Here is a 16657-nt window from a genome sequence, read left to right on the forward strand (position 1 = left end):
CAGGAAAGACAAAGGCAGCAAATACATGAGAACACCACCACCTTCAAAATCCCCTCCAAGCTACTCACCATCCTGACCTGGAAATATATCGCTGTTCCTTCACTGTCGCTGGGTCAAAATCTGGAATTCCCTCCCTAAGGGAATGGTGGGTTGACCCACAGCAGGTGGACTGTGGCAGTTCAAGGAGGCAGCTCATCGCCACCAGCTCGAGGGCAATTAGGGATGGGCAGTAAATACTGGCCAGGCCAGCAACGCCCACATCCCACAAATGAACAAAACCAAAATACTATGGTGAGCATTGAACTTGGCACCCAGGGAGAATCAGTTCCTGCATTTCTTCAGCAATCCCAAATGTTCTGCCAAGATTATGTTGCTGTCAGTTTTGGTGGTATTGGGTGTAAGGCGACAGTGGCACTGTACCCTGCGTGGCCTGAGCTGCTGTTGGCAATGGATTTACTTTTTTCATTGGCATACCTCTGAGTGCAGGGTCACCCGCAGTGAGCAGTCAATTTGCAGTCACTGAAGCGCCGCAGAAATTCCATCCTGGTGCGCCAACACTCGAGCAGAAAGCCCAGCTGTCAACTCGAATCGTCTGTCCATTTTCAGCTGACTGGCTGACTTCCATTAGTGAGGTCCCCACAGTCTCCATTCATTACTGTTACATAAACCACAGGCCCAAGGCAAGGCAGTAGAGCCCTTATTGTCATTTGGTGGGGTTTGTGCTGGGAGGTGGGTACATTTTGGAGGCTGGTGGGAATCCATCTCATTTAAATTTTTTTCTTGCTGCCATGCAGTAAAATCTCGATTTGCTGAGAAATTAACGTAATAGCAGAGGAGGCCCCTGACTTTTCCACAAACCAGCTCCGTGTGAAGTAAAAGTGTCAAACGAAACCACAGCACAGGAATAATTATGTGAAAATATCTCTATAATTCTGCTTGTATGCCCCTTGCAACAGCCTGACCTTGTAAAAGGTTCAGACAGATTTGCGCATCCTTTCACAGGAAGGTTGCAGGGTCAATTGATTGCTTGTCCAGCAATTCTAGCTATTTATATGGTTTGAAACAATGTCTGGTTGCTCATTGCAGTCATCTGAAAAGCCTACACAATCATAGTTAGCAGTTTGCAATCTTGACTTCTCATGAACATCATTTCTTTTAGATTTGCTATTTTGCTGGGAGATTTGTGTCATTCAAGTTTGACTCATTGCGACTTCAAACTGCATTTTAAATCCGTGGCCTTGGTCTCGATGTTATCTGAGATCACGTGCGAAAATAAACCAATTTAGCAAATTTAAATTTTAGGTCGGGATACTCTTGCAAAATTGGGTAGAGTACTGATGGATTGGGAGGCAGGAAATTAGAATTGTGTGTTTGTAAAATTGGGGGGTGGAGGGGGTGCGTGAAGCATTGCGTGGTCCCTTTAAAGATCATATGCTCTTTCTGTGCTTCACTATTTAAAATGGATGTCTATGAGCAGCAGCATGAAAGTTAGCAAGTACACAGAGAGCACCTGAATTGAAACATTTCTATTTGCTGAACAGTTAGGAGGCCAAACAGCAGCTTTTACCCAGACAACAGGCTTTGAATTTAGCCAATAAATTTGAACCAGGTACTCAGATGCCAAAAACTTACTAAATTTAAGTCTGATATAACAAGGTGTAGAGCTGGATGAACACAGCAGGCCAAGCAGCGTCAGAGGAGCAGGAAAGCTAACGTTTCGAGTCTTGACCTTTCTTCAGAAATGGGGGAGAGAGAGGGGATTCTGAAATAAATAGGGAAAGAGAGGGAGGTGGATAGAAGATAGATGAAGGAGAAGATAGATAGAGAAGAGTCAGACCGGTCAAAGAGGCATCTCAAGCCCCACGCCCATCCCCTACCTACCAGCTTCATCCCGCCTCCTGGGCCTGTCCGTCCTCCCTGGACTGACCTATCCCCTCCCTAACTCCCCATTTACAATCATCTTTACTGGCTCCAACCCCGCCTCTTTGACCTGTTTGTCTCCTCGCCTCCTATCTTCTCCTTCATCCATCTTCTATCTGCCTCCCCCTCCCTCCCTATTTATTTCACAATCCTCTTCCCCTCTCCCATTTTTGAAGAAGGGTCGAGGCCCAAAACGGCAGCTTTCCTGCTCTTCTGATGCTGCTTGGCCTGCTGTGTTCATCCAGCTCTACACCTTGTTATCTCAGATTGTCCAGCATTGGCAGTTCCTACTATCTCTGTAATAAATTTTAAGTCTGATGGTTTTGACAACGTAGGACCAATCCTCCTGTGAGAAATATTGATGTACCATCAAGGGGTATAAAAAGAAGGGGGCAGTTGGACATAGAACCCCAGAGCTAGCTGCCATCCGCTAATGCTAACGGCCCTCAGCTCTCAAGAGAAAATCACTGGCTCTCACACCCTCCTCTATGTCTTAGAGAAAGCACCATCTAGATTCCCTACAGCGTGGAAACAGGCCCTTTGGCCCAACAAGTCCACACTGCCCTTTGGAGCATCCCACCCAGACCCATTCCCCCTATAACCCACACACCCCTGAAAACAGGCAATTTAGCATGGCCGATCCACCTAACCTGCACATCTTTGGACTGTGGGAGGAAACCGGAGCATCTGGAGGAAACCCACGCAGACACGGAGAGAATTTGCAAATTCCGCACAGACAGTTACCCGAGGCTGGAATCGAACCTGGGCTGTTATTTTGAGAGACAGATTAGAAAAAAAAATCAAAGTATTTCTTGGAAAAGCATACCATTAGAATCCTGCTTTATTGGGGAATAGTTTGTAGTAGAAGGGATTTATTTGATTTGTGAATAGTTTAGTTAATTTGTTCACTGTTCCTTGTTGATTGTAAAGTGTGTGGCAGGGATTTATTTTATTTATCCACGAGAACTTGGTGAAAAAGCAGGTTACACCACTTTTCACACTCCTTTTACAGATTATAGAGTGAGGTGCTCATCTTTCAGTGTTTTAGTTGTTGTTCTGAGTGGGGGCCGTGTCAATCTCTGCTTTATAATAATACCATCAAAAGCCAGCAATCTGTGTGGACTGTTTAATCTACAATTCTCATTTTCTGCCAGGCTGGTCTTAACATGAACATTAATTCTAGCTTCACGACATAATAGGTTGTGGTTGAAATATTCCTTCCTCCAGCTTTAATCTCCTCTGTTTCTATTGTTGAACGTGTTGACTCCTCAGAAAGGATACTGCTGTCTTTTAGTACTTAACAGGGCAATCTAACCATTTGCCATAACCGCAGGCCCACCCAATCCTATCCAGTACCCATCAGTGTGGACTTCCACTGAAACTCATAAATAAAGGCAATTGTCTCCTTCCTGACTCATGATGCTGAGGCCAATTATTACTCCCCTGACAGCTCAACCTCACAGTCTCAACACAGACCCACCATTAAGCCTGTGACGAGAGAGAATGGGAACTGCAGATGCTGCAAAATCCAAGATAACAAAGTGTGAAGCTGGATGAACACAGTAGCATCTCAGGAGCACAAAAGCTGACGTTTCGGGCCTAGACCCTTCATCCTCACTGTGAAGCCTCTTCCAGGGATGCCTAACCTGAGGAAGTTACCCCCCTCCCTCTACTGCAGTTCCCATTATCTCTGATCAGAATTTTAATCTCACTGCAAAGCCTCTTCCAGGGATACCTAACCTGAAGAAGTTACCCTCCTCCCTCTAGGATGAAGGCTGCAGGCTCAAAATGTCAGCTTTTGTGCTCCTGAGATGCTGCTTGGCCTGCTGTATTCATCCAGCTTCACACTTTGTTATCTTATTAAGCCTATGACTGTCATTTCCAAGATAGAACAAGTGACCCACAAAGGAAGTTGCAGAGAGCAGGCAAATTCTGTGGCCTGAAGATGGGTCCATTTGTTCTACTTTATTAAGTTTTTAGTTTCATTGCTGTCTGCCAGTAAACCTCTAAATTACTTGTTTTAAATGACTAAATAATTAAATTTCTAAAGGTCTTATAAATTTAACGCTAGGGCCTTGGGGAGTGTTGCCGAATAAAGAGACCTCAGGGTGCAGGTGTATTGTTCCATGAAAGTGGAGTCATAGGTAGACAGAATAGTGAAAAAGGCATTTGCTACGCTTGCCTTTATTGATCAGTTTGATGAGTATAGGAGTTGGGATGTCACGTCATGTAAAGGATAGCATTTAGGCCATTTTTGGAATACTGTATTCAATTCTCCTCTGCCTGCTAGAGGAACACTGTTGTGAATCTGGAAAGGGTTCAGAAAAGATTTATGAGGATGTTGCCAGGTTTGGAGGGTTTGCACTACAAGGAGAGGCTGAATACGCTGGGGGTACTTTTTGTGGAGCGCCGAAAGCTGAGGGATGACCTTTATAGAAGTTTATAAAATCATGAGGATAGGAAGAATAGCCAAAGCCTGTTTCCAGGGCAGGGGAGTTCAAAACTAGAGGGTATAAATGTAAGGGACAGTTGAAATAGCCCAAATCTTCTGTGCTTCTCGCTTGGTGCACAGTTTATCTAATCAAAGTGGACATCTCATAACTCCTAGACTGTTCAGTAACAAATGTCTTCTCTGAACCTGAGCAATTCTATATTTATTCTCCATTTATTCTAATTCGCGGTTTCTGCATTGCTCAACTTCATAGAATCCCAGCACAGAAGAGAGACCATTTTATCTGTTGTGATTGTGTTGGCTTTCACAAGTTGCATTTTACAACTTGAATTTTATACATTTTCATCCTTTCAAACCCCAAATTTCACTGAAATGAAATTACTTGAGCTCTTCAAATATTTTTCGGGACTGAAAGTTGTTTTTAAAATTCTGTTTTACACTTCATTTATTTTTCATGGAAGCAACAAGAGAATTGCCGTAGACCATGGGAACTTCAGATTAGCGGCTACTGTTAAGATCATAAGATGAAGGAATGGAAGTTGGCCATTCTGCCCGTCAAGTCAACTCCTATTCACTTAGGTCACGACTGAGCTGATAATTCTCAACTGCACTTTCCTGCCTTCTCTCATTAACCCTTGATTCCACACTGTTGCCAGGTGACCTTTTCTGCGTCAACTCCTTTTTTCCCCATTGGCTGTTTATTGTTCACTTCCTTTGGTGTCAGAAACACCTGTCAATCTTACACTTAAATAGATTCAACAATTGCTTGTCCACAACCTCTGGCACTGGAGAGTTCCAACGATTCACAATGCTCTGAAGAAATTACTCCTCTCAGTCCTAAATGGCAAATCCCATATCCTGAGGCAACGATCCTGCTTCCGTGGCCACCTCGGACTTGCAATCGTGTGTCTCTGTTTCTACCGTGTCAAGCTGCCTCAGAATTTTACACATTGCAGTAAAATCACCTTTCAATCTTCGAATCCACTCCAGAGAATATGTGCCCATTTCACTCAGTCTTTCCTGATTCATCACCTCTGTCATGCCAGGATGTATTCTTGCCTTTATCTAGCACTGTTCACAAACTCACGATCTCCCAAAGCACTTCACCATCAGAAAAACACAGAGAAGGTAGTGGTCAATTTGCATGGAGACAACTTGTCAACCAGCAATGTGAAGATGCTCTGATTTGTTTTGTTGGTTGAGCGATCAATGCTGGTTGTACCACCATGAAGATCTCCCATGTCCTCAAAATGATGCCACTCCCAACATATTCAGGGGTGAATCAACTCTAATTCATTTCTGCTTTGCACTGAAGCCCTGAAAGAGGACTTGAACCCCCAACCTTCTGATTCAGGTTTGGAAGTGCTACCAACTGAGCCATGCCTAATTGTTGCATTGTTTTCTGAACCATTGAAAATTAGGAAGCATTCTGTTTGTGTGTAATACTCATTGAAAGTGTATTGTTTAATGTATATTATGCTGACTGCGTCTGCCTTTCTGTCTAGGTTCTCCTCATCCTGTTTCTCCGTGTGCGGATCATGGCAGGCTCCATGCCGAACTTCTCCGAGCAGGACAACCCAGCTTCGTTCTCCCCTTACCTCCTCACTAGGTACAATCCAGTCTAAGCCCCAGCACACTCAAGGGTTCAGCTTCTCTTAAAATTGCATTTCTAACGTTCAAATGGTGAAGGTTCTTGACCTTCTCTTAGTTGAGTTAGTTTCCCAATTAAACCGGGGAACTTTTAGGTGCAGCATGTTGGTCACTGTTTTTATCTTTGGTGTGCTTGGTATGGTCAAACATTGGGTTCCACTTATTGCTTTGATTGTGATCAGCTATGTCTGCAATGGGAGCTGAATTTATGGCCTCTGATCTTTGAGCTGCAGTCTATAGTGCACGGTGGCACAGTGGTTAGCACTGCTGCCTCCCAGCATCAGGGATCCAAGTTCGATTCTCACCTTTGGGCAACTGCCTGTGTGGAGTTTGAACATTCTCCCCGTGTCTCTTTGGGTTTGCTCTAGTTTCCTCCCACAGTCCAAAAATGTGCACATTAGGTGGATTGGCTATGCTAAACTGCCCCATAGTGCCTCAGGAAGTATAGGTTTAGGTGGGTTAGCCATTGGGAATGCAGAGTTGCAGGGATAGGGGAGCGGAATGGGTCTAGGTGGGATGTTCCTTGCAGGATTGGTGAAGACTTTTTAGGCTAAATGGCCAGCTTCCACATTATAGGGACACTCTGATTCTCACTAGGCTGTTAAGTAAACTCTAATTTTTAAAAGAAAAGCCAGTATTGGAATTCATTTTCAGGTTTTCCTTCCATTTATGTGAGAACATAAGAACGAGGAGCAGGAGTAGGCCGTCCGGCCCTTCGAGCCTGCTCCACCACTCAATAAGATAATGGCTGATCTTTTTGTGGACTCAGATCCACTTACTCGCGCTCTCACTATATCCCTTAATTCCTTTATTATTCAAAAGAGTATTTACCTGAGCTTTAAAAAACATTTACTGACGTAGTGTCAACTACTTCACTGGGCAAGGAATTCCATAGATTAACAACCCTCTGAGTGGAGAAGTTCCTTCTCAATTCAGTCCTAAATCTGCTCCCTCTAATCCTGAGGCTATGCCCTCTTGTCCTAGCTTCACCTGCCAGTGGGAACATCCTCTCTACTTCTATCTTATCTCCCTCATTTCCCTTAATCATTTTATATGTTTCTATAAGATTCCCCCTCAGTCTTCTGAATTTCAAAGAATATAATCCCAATCTACTCAGTCTCCCCTCATAAGCCAACCCCCCCCCCCCCCCCCCCCCCCCGCAACTCTGGAATCAACCTAGTGAACCTCCTCTGCACCCCTCCAGTGCCAGTATATCCTTTCTCAAGTAAGGAGACCAAAACTGCACACAGGACTCCAGGTGTGGCCTCACCAGCACCTTGTACAGCTGCAACATAACCTCTCTGCTTTTAAACTCAATCCGTTTGAAATGAAGGACAAAATTCCATTTGCCTTCCTAATTACTTGTTGTACCTGCAGACCAACCTTCTGTGATTCCTACACAAGGACACCCAGGTCCCTCTGCTTGGCAGCATGCTGCAACTTTTTACCATTCAAGTTATAGTCCTTTTTACTATTACTCCGACCAAAATGTATGACTTCACATTTGTTTAGATTGTATTTCATCTGCCAGACCTTTGCCCACTCAGTCAATGTATCTATGTTCCTCTGCAAAGTTTCACAGTCTTCTGCACACTTTGCTCTGCCACTCATCTTACTGTCATCTGCAAACTTCGACACCCTACATGTGGTCCCCAATTCCAAATCATCAGTATAAATGGTCAATAATTGCGGTCCCAACACCGATCCTTGAGGCACACCATTCGTCACTGCCAGCCAGAAGAGCACTCATTTATCCCCACTCTTTGCTTCCTGTTAGTCAACCAATCCTCTATTCATGCTAATACCTTACCCCTAACGCCATGCATCCTTATCTTATGCAGCAGTCTCTTGTGTGGCACCTTGTCAAAGGTCTTTTGGAAATCTAGGTACACCACATCCACTGGGTCCCCATTGTCCACCTTGCTTGTAATGTCTTCATAGAATTCCAGAAGATTTGTCAAGCATGACCTGCCCTTCATGAACCCATGCTGCATCTACCCAATGGGGCAATTTCTATGAGATGCCTTGCTGTTTCTTCCTTGATAATAGACTCAAGCATCTTACCACCATAGAGGTTAAGCTCACCAGTCAATAATTCCCCATCTTTTGACTACCTCCCTTTTTAAACAGTGGCATCACATTTGCTGTTTTCTAATCTGCTGTGACTGCCCAAGAGTCCAGCAAATTTTGGAAAATCACTGCCAGTGCACCTGCTATTTCTGCTGCCATCTCTTTTAGTACCTTGGGATACAGTCCATCAGGGCCAGGAGACTTATCAATCCTTAGCTCCATTAGCTTGCTCAACACTACCAAGTGATTGTTTCCAGGTCCTCATCGTCGTCTCTTTGTCAATTAATGGCATGTTATTAGTGTCCTCCACTGTGAAGACCGCTACAAAATACCTGTTCAATGCCTCGGCCATTTCATCATATCCCATAACTAAATTACCCTTTACATCCTCTAAAGGGCCAACATTTACTTTAGCCACTCTTTTTCGTTCTATATATTTATAGAAACTTCTGCTATCTGTTTTTATATTCTGTGCTAGTGTTATCTCATGTTCTATCTTACTTTTCTTTATAGCTCTTCTTGTGGCTTTCTGTTAACCTTTAAAATTTTCCCAATCTTCTAGCTTCATGCTGTTTTTGGCCACTTTGTATGCCTTTTTTTTCAATTTGATAGCCTCCCTTATTTCCTTAGACACCCATGGCAGATAACCCCTTTTCTTACAGTCCTTCCTTTTCACTCAAATATACTTTTGCTGAGCACTTTGAAAAATTGCTTTGAAAGTCCTCCACTGCTCGTCAACTGTCCCACCATAAAATTCTTGTTTCCAGCCTACTTTAGTCGAGTCCTCCCTCATTCTATTGTAGTCCCCCTTGTTCAAGCACAGGACCCTGGTATTGGATTTTATCTTCACACTCTCCATCTGTATTCTAAATTCAACCATACTGTAATCACTGCTTCCAAGAGGATCCCTAACTATGAGGTCATTATTTATTCCTGTCTCATTACACAGGACCAGATCTGGGATAACTTGCTCCCTTGTCGGTTCCATTACATGCTGTTCCAGAAAACTATCACGGATACATTCGATAAACTCCTCCTCAAGGCTACCCTGACCGAGCTGGTTCGACCAATCTACTTGTAGATTAAAATCCCCCATGATAATTGCCGTACCATTTTTACAGGCATTAGTTATTTCTTTGTTGATTGCCTACCCCAATGTGATGTTCTTATTTGCTGGCTTATAGACTACGCCCGTCAGTGACTTCTTCCTCTTTGAATTTCTAATTTCTGCCCAAATGGATTCAACCTCATTCTCCATAGAACCTATATCATCTCCCAGCACCGCCCTGATGTCGTCCTTGAAGACCAGAGCTACACCACCTCCCTTACCTTCCTGTCTGTCCTTCCGAATAGTCTTGTACCCCTGGATATTTCCCTCCCAGTTGTGACCATCCTGTAACCATGTTTCCGCAATGGCTACCAAATCATATTCCTTCGCGATGATTTGTGCCATTAACTCGTCAACCTTGTTACGAATGCTACGAGCATTCAGGTAAAGGGTCTTTATGCTAACTTTCTTACCCTTACAATTTCCAGCATCTCTAATAATATCACCTGAGTTATCCTTCCTTTTTGCTTCATTCACAGTCTGCCTTGAACTTAAACCCTCCTGCACAGATGCTAACCTGCTGCTTATCTTTTTATTTACCATCATACTCCATCGTTTTCCTTTTCCTTTCTCTTCCCCCCCCCCCCCCCCCCCGCCACCAACTCGCTAGTTTAAAGTCCTCGTGACCACCCTATTTATCCTTTTCACTAGAACACTGGTTCCAGATTGGTTCAGGTGGAGACTGTCACATTGTTACAGATCCCCCCCAACCCTGGTTCCAAAACTGATGTCAATGCCCCATGAAATGGAACCCCTCTTTCCCACACCACTCCCTTAGCCACGGGTATGCTTTCCTAATTTTCTTATCCCTAAGCCAATTTGCACGTGGCTCGGGCAATAATCATGAGATTATGACCCTCGAGGACCTGCTCCTTAGTTTCGTTCCTAGTGCTTGATAATCCCCAAACAGGATCCCCATCCTAGCCTTGCCTATGTCGTTAGTCCCAACATGGACCACAACAACTGGATCCTCCCCCTCCCGCTCCAATATCCTTTCAAGCCGGTCAGCGATGTCCTGCACCCTGCCACGGGGCAGACAACACACCATGCGGGACTCCCCATCCGGTTTGCAAAGGATACTATCTATCCCTCTAACTATAGAGTCTCCTATAACCACCGCTTGTCTTTTTGCTGCCGCCTCTTGAATGGCCTTCTGCACCATGGTGCCGTGGTGAGCTGGCTCATCCTCCCCGCAGCCCTTTTCCTCATCCCCACAGGGAGCAAGTATCTCATACCTGTTGGATAAGGTCAAAAGCTGAGGCTCCTGCACTCCTGAACTCGGGATCCCCCTAACTGCCTCACTTGGAGTCACACCCTGTTGTCCCTGATCACTAACTGAATTTGAATTACTTGATTTACCAGGTGTGACTGCCACCTGAAATGAAGCATCCAGGTAACTCTCCCCCTCCCAGATGTGCCGCAGTGTTTGAAGCTCAGATTCCAGATCATCAACTCTGAGCCGGAGTTCTTCCAGAAGCCAACACTTGCTGCAGATGTAGTCACTGCTGTTCACAATGGGACCAGCCAGCTCCCACGTCATACAGCTACAGCACATCACCTGCCCAGCCATCTCTACTTAGTTAGTTACCTTGTTACTTTATATAAATTTATGAGTCAAATACTTTCTAATACTTCGCTGCTATGGTCTTTTTCAAATAACCAATTAATGGATAAAGTAAAGGACAGTAAATTTTTAACCAATTACACGATACAGAAGAAATAGAAAAACAGAAAAGCCTTACCTTACCAACATACCACAGAGACCTTTTTTCGGTTAGAGGAGGAGAGCGGGTGGGGGACACTACATGTGTAGTGTCTCGGTTTCAGCCGCTGACTAGATATATTCCCAGCGGCCCCCAGTCCTCGCTGTCGCCTCTCCCTCTACTGCCGAAAAATGAAGGCCGCTGACGCTCAAGGTAAGCCCTTTAATAGGTGAAACTTACCTTCCCGGCAGCCCCCTTGTCCTCGCGTCGCCTCTCCCTCTGCTGTGTGTAAAATGAAGGCCTGAGGTGGGGTGGCTAGTTTAACAGGTGTGAGCAACTTCCTGCCTAGTTTTCCTTTGTGTTCTACTTCAGTAATCTCAGTAAGCCAAAATGTAGAGACAAAAATGTACTCCAAGTTTATTCTGAACGATCCTCCTGCCCTTTACTTACCCAGTTTCTTCACCCATTATTCCCTCCTCTTAATTTATTGAGTTATTGGTGATGAGTCCAACAGCCTCATGTATGTATTGACACAACTGGCTGATTGGACTCCTCCTGTGCCATACCTTTTCCATGTTTTTCAGTAACTCTACAGTCCTTCACCCACGTGAACAATGTTATACGTGAACTGAGGCATCAATGAGTGAATGGTCTGACCATGGCTCTATCGCAGCCTGTTAGCCCACTTTCACAACTGTAAACCTAGATGAAGGATCGCTTGTGATAATGGGAACTGCAGATGCTGGAGAATCCAAGATAATGAAATGTGAGGCTGGATGAACACAGCAGGCCCAGAGCACAAAAGCTGACGTTTCGGGCCGAGACCCTTCATCAGAGAGGGGGATGGGGTGAGGGTTCTGGAATAAATAGGGAGAGAGGGGGAAGCGGACCGAAGGTGGAGAGAAAAGAGGATAGGTGGAGAGGAGAGTATAGGTGGGGAGGTAGGGAGGGGATAGGTCAGTCCAGGGAAGACGGACAGGTCAAGGAGGTGGGATGAGGTTAGTAGGTAGGAGATGGAGGTGCGGCTTGGGGTGGGAGGAAGGGATGGGTGAGAGGAAGAACAGGTTAGGGAGGCTTGGGGACCGCTTTGCAGAACACCTCCACTTGGTTCGCAATAAACGACTGCACCTCCCAGTCGCAAACCATTTCCACTCCCCCTCCCATTCCTCAGACGACATGTCCATCATGGGCCTCCTGCAGTGCCACAATGATGCCACCCAAAGGTTGCAGGAACAGCAACTCATATTCCGCTTGGGAACCCTGCAGTCCAATGGTATCAATGTGGACTTCACCAGCTTCAAAATCTCCCCTTCCCCCACTGCATCCCAAAACCAGCCCAGCTTGTCCCCTCCCCCCACTGCACCACACAACCAGCCCAGCTCTTCCCCTTCACCCACTGCATCCCAAAACCAGTCCAACCTGTCTCTGCCTCCCTAACCTGTTCTTCCTCTCACCCATCCCTTCCTCCCACCCCAAGCCGCACCTCCATCTCCTACCTACGAACCTCATCCCACCTCCTTGACCTGTCCGTCTTCCCTGGACTGACCTATCCCCTCCCTAGCTCCCCACCTATACTCTCCTCTCCACCTATCTTCTTTTCTCTCCATCTTCGGTCCGCTTCCCCCTCTCTCCCTATTTATTTCTGAACCCCCTTCCCCTGCCCCATTTCTGAAGAAGGCTGTAGGCCCGAAACATCAGCTTTCCTGCTCCTCTGATGCTGCTTGGCCTGCTGTGTTCATCCAGCTCTACACCTTTGTACCTCAACTGTTGTGAAGTGTTTTTGAACTGAGGCCGTAGAAAGTGCTGTACAAAATAGAAGTTCTCTCCTCTCTGTTCCCAATGCAGGTTTCTCACGTACACCTACCTGCTGGCCTTCAATGCCTGGCTGCTGTTAGCACCAATAACTCTCTGCTATGACTGGCAAGTAGGCAGCATCCCATTGGTGGAGTCTTTGTGGGACACGAGGAATGTGGCAACTGTGGTGTTCGGTCTTGCCATGTTACTGTTGATGTGGAACTGCTTACTGTCTGTACAGGTATGTTGAAAAGGCCTGAGAGTTTGGTTCACATTATTCTGAAGTTTATTTCATTGGGGCAATCTCCTGAAGAGAGTCACAGTTTTGCTTGGGGGAACTATATTTTCTGCCCCTATTATCCAATTATTTTCATTCACTTTTTGACTGTGCACTTTAAAGGGAACAGCTTAGTGTCATTATTCCTAGTCTATTAATCCAGAGACCCAGTCAAAATTCTGGGAATCTGGGCTCAAATCCTACCACGGTAGATGGTGGAATTTGCAATCAAAAAAAAGAAATCTGGAATTAAAGGTCCACTGATCATGAAATCCCTAGCAAATGTTAGAAAAACCTGTCTGTTTCACTGCTGTCCTTTAGGGAAGGAAGCTATCATCCTTACCTGGTCTGGCCTACATGTGATTCTGATCCCACAGCAATGTGGTTGACTCTTAACTGCCCTCTGGGCAATTAGGGATGGGCAATAAATTCTGGCCTTGTCAGTGACACTTGCATCCTGTGAATGAATAAGAAAAACGCAAAGCCAGTATTTGTTGCTCATTTTGAATTACGAGTGGGGAAGTGCTAGCATCGTATTAATTTCACTGGATTAGTAATCCAGAGATCGAGGCTAATGTTCGGGAGATGGGATCGAATCGCTTTTGTGGCAGATGGTGAAAATTTGAATTTATTAGAAATCTGGAATTGAAGACTAGCCTAAGGTGACCGTGTAGTCACCATTGATCAAAAAACTTTGCTGTACCCACTCTAGTTTTATTTTAAGTTCTGGCATGACTGGCAAGGTTGGCATTTCTACCCATTCCTAACTGCCCTCGAGGACATTGCAGAGGGCAACTAAGAGTCCAGTGCATTTCTATGGATCTGGAGTCACATGCAGGTAAGACTACATAAGGACTGCAGGTTTCCTTGCTTAATGGACCTCAATGATTCAGGTGGACAATGGTTAAATGATTTCCATTAGATTTTTTTATTGGATTCAAATTTCACCATCTGCCATGGAAGGACTTGAACCTATATTCCAAGATTGTGTGTCAGGGTTTTGGATTTCTGGTCCTGCATTGATGTCCTTCTTAATGTGCAGTGTCCAGAATTAAAACCGTGTTCGAGCTGGGCAGTCTTCACAGTAATCTCTTTGCTTTTACCTGCCATGCCTCTACTTTTTAATCCCTAAATCCTGCCAACAGCTAGTCAACTTGCTCTGCCTCCTTCAACGCACAATTACTCTCCTCACTTGGCCCCCGGTCCTTCTGCTCCTGCACGTTGTGACTTATATATTGCCTCTCTTTAGTCTTCCGATTGAAATGTATTACTCCACACTTCTCTGCATGAAATTTTACCTGCCAACCTCCTGCCCATTCCACCAGTCTGTCTTTTTCAGTTTTCTTGAAATGTATTGCTTTTTTCCTCTCACATCGCAGTATATCCACATTTAATGACATTGGTGCATTTGAAATTGTGCCTTGCACACACAAGATTCTTAATATAGGTAAGGAGAAGCAATGGACCAAAGACTGATTCATGGGATCTCACTATATTCCTTCCTCAGTCATGGAAACAACTGTACCATTTGTTTCCTGTCACACATCCAACGTCGGATCCATGCTGGGAATGTCTTTGGAATTCATGGGGCCTCTTCATTTGCTGATAAACCTGTTAGGTGGGATTCTTTATCAACCCCCTTTCGGGGATGTCCATGTAAGCCACATCACTTTTACCGTCCCCCGGTTTGTTCATCTTAAATCAACCAGTTTACCTAAATGATGATAGTAAATCCCCTGCTGGCTGTCGACAGTTAATCTACATATAGATCAAGTAGGTCAGACCATAAAACTCTCTAGACTTCCTTCTCTTAGGAAGGAAGAATGAACCTGTTGGGATTTATGACCGTCTGCCCAGGCCATTGTCACTAATACCAGTTTATTGCAGGATTTTTTTTTAAACTGAGTTCAACTTCTGAAACAACTATCATAGAGCTGATGTTTGCATTCTTAAGGTTATTGGCCCCGGTATCTCTGTTATTAGTATAAAAGCATAACCACTGGTTTAGCGCAATCCTCAAGTGTCAGAACTTTGGCAAAGAATATAGATCTCACCAAGCTACTCACTAGGCTTTAGGTAAAGCATTGTTTATAATTGTTGTCGACTGTTCTCTCTAATGCATTTTTTTAGAAGTTGCACTTTATGGCATGAAAGTTTCAACTTCACTACGGGAAAACAGATGAATTCCATTGCACTGAGTATGAACCTTTTAGATGCAGTTAAGGTCTCAGCTCATGTTCTGTGACTGCCTAATGTGCAATTACCATCCCTTATTCATTTGTTGCCTTGGGCAGAACAGAATTCAAGCATCTTGGACAGTTCTGCTGCTACAGTTTAATTGTGAGTGGAAAATGCAATTGGAAAAGGACAAAGGAAATACGTTTTGGCGAGGAAATCGGAGAAGTGAAAGTAATTCAATCTCAAAAGAGGAAGGGAAACATTTGTCCTCAAATATTTCCAGTGACGGTTTTTCGAATATGAATAAGAAAGCAGTTAGTTGATTTACAAAATCAACTTGAAAGTTTATGACCTAATGTCCTTAGTCTGTTGCTTATTTGTACTGTTTTGAGATAGATGTTTGAAGTGTTTATTGTTTGGAGTAACTTGTAATTTTTTTTGACACAGTGAATTTATCACAGTGATTTCCGAATAATGCATGATACGGGGTTCTTTTATTCTGATTTCCATTGCTTTCCAATCTCAGTAAACTTTGCTTCATCCCAGATGCCATAGTCATGTCCCTCACCAGGTCCTACCCATCCATTTCCTCGAGCACTGGTTGACCGACATTGGATTCTGCCACCTTTGTGGCTCTGTCTTCAACCGTTGACCCACTGACTCGAGTTCGCTCCTAAAACCTCTTTAACTCACCTTCTGTCTATCACTTCAGGCCACCTCTTAAAAACACACCAATTTGGTTTATCGTACTGATCATGCATTTCCTGGCTCCATGTCCATTTCATCTGAGCTTTATTTCTCTCTCGATGAAGTGTTTCAGACTGTGTTTTTTTTCTTCTGTGTTAAAGCTGCTGTACAAATGCAAATGCTCTATAACATTTGAAAGAATGGTGTTAAGGTTGGTACTGCCAGTTGTCTGTGTTCTGAGCTCTTTTTAAAATAATTAGACTTTTTACACAGTGTATTCTCTTCAATCCCCCTGACTGAAGTGGTTTGGCTCCAATTAAGTTTAACGGTCGGACTCCTACCAGTGAACTAGCCAGGGTAATTTGTTAATAAATCAAATCAAGTGATGTGTGGACAAACATTTTCCTCCAAAGAGTTTAATTTCATTTGATTTGATTTATTATTGTTACATGCACCAAGATAGAGTGAAAAATATTGTTTTGTGTGCTACCCAGGCAAACCATACCTTACATACGCACATCAGGGAAATAGAATGCAGAATATGATGTTATAGCTACAGAGAAGATGCATAGAAAGATCAATTCTAATATATGAGATGCCCACTTATAAGTCTGATAACAGCAAGGAAGAAGCTGTTCTTGAATTTGTTGGGATGTCTTTCAGAGGCTGGTGGGACTCTGGAACTCACTGCCTGTAAGGGTGGTAGAAGCAGAAACCCTTATAACATGGAAGGAGTGTTTAGATGCACAGGTGAGATCCCAAAGCAAACAAGGCCAAATACTGGGAAGGAAACATGATCCAGTGGTTAGCACTGCAGC

The 16657-nt window shown here is 44.3% G+C and overlaps 1 protein-coding gene across 1 annotated transcript in view; it reads left to right on the forward strand.

Annotated features, from left to right (window-relative positions):
- tmtc1 (transmembrane O-mannosyltransferase targeting cadherins 1) overlaps positions 1 to 16657 on the forward strand; it is a 172180-nt gene that overhangs the window by 82767 nt on the left and 72756 nt on the right. The window contains exons 6-7 of the mRNA XM_059652288.1: positions 5878 to 5981; positions 12749 to 12938. Of these exons, the coding sequence (XP_059508271.1) occupies positions 5878 to 5981; positions 12749 to 12938 (294 nt within the window). The remainder of the gene's footprint in view (positions 1 to 5877; positions 5982 to 12748; positions 12939 to 16657) is intronic.

Source organism: Stegostoma tigrinum, chromosome 18 (genome assembly GCF_030684315.1).
Source record: "Stegostoma tigrinum isolate sSteTig4 chromosome 18, sSteTig4.hap1, whole genome shotgun sequence".
Lineage (NCBI taxonomy): Eukaryota > Metazoa > Chordata > Chondrichthyes > Orectolobiformes > Stegostomatidae > Stegostoma > Stegostoma tigrinum.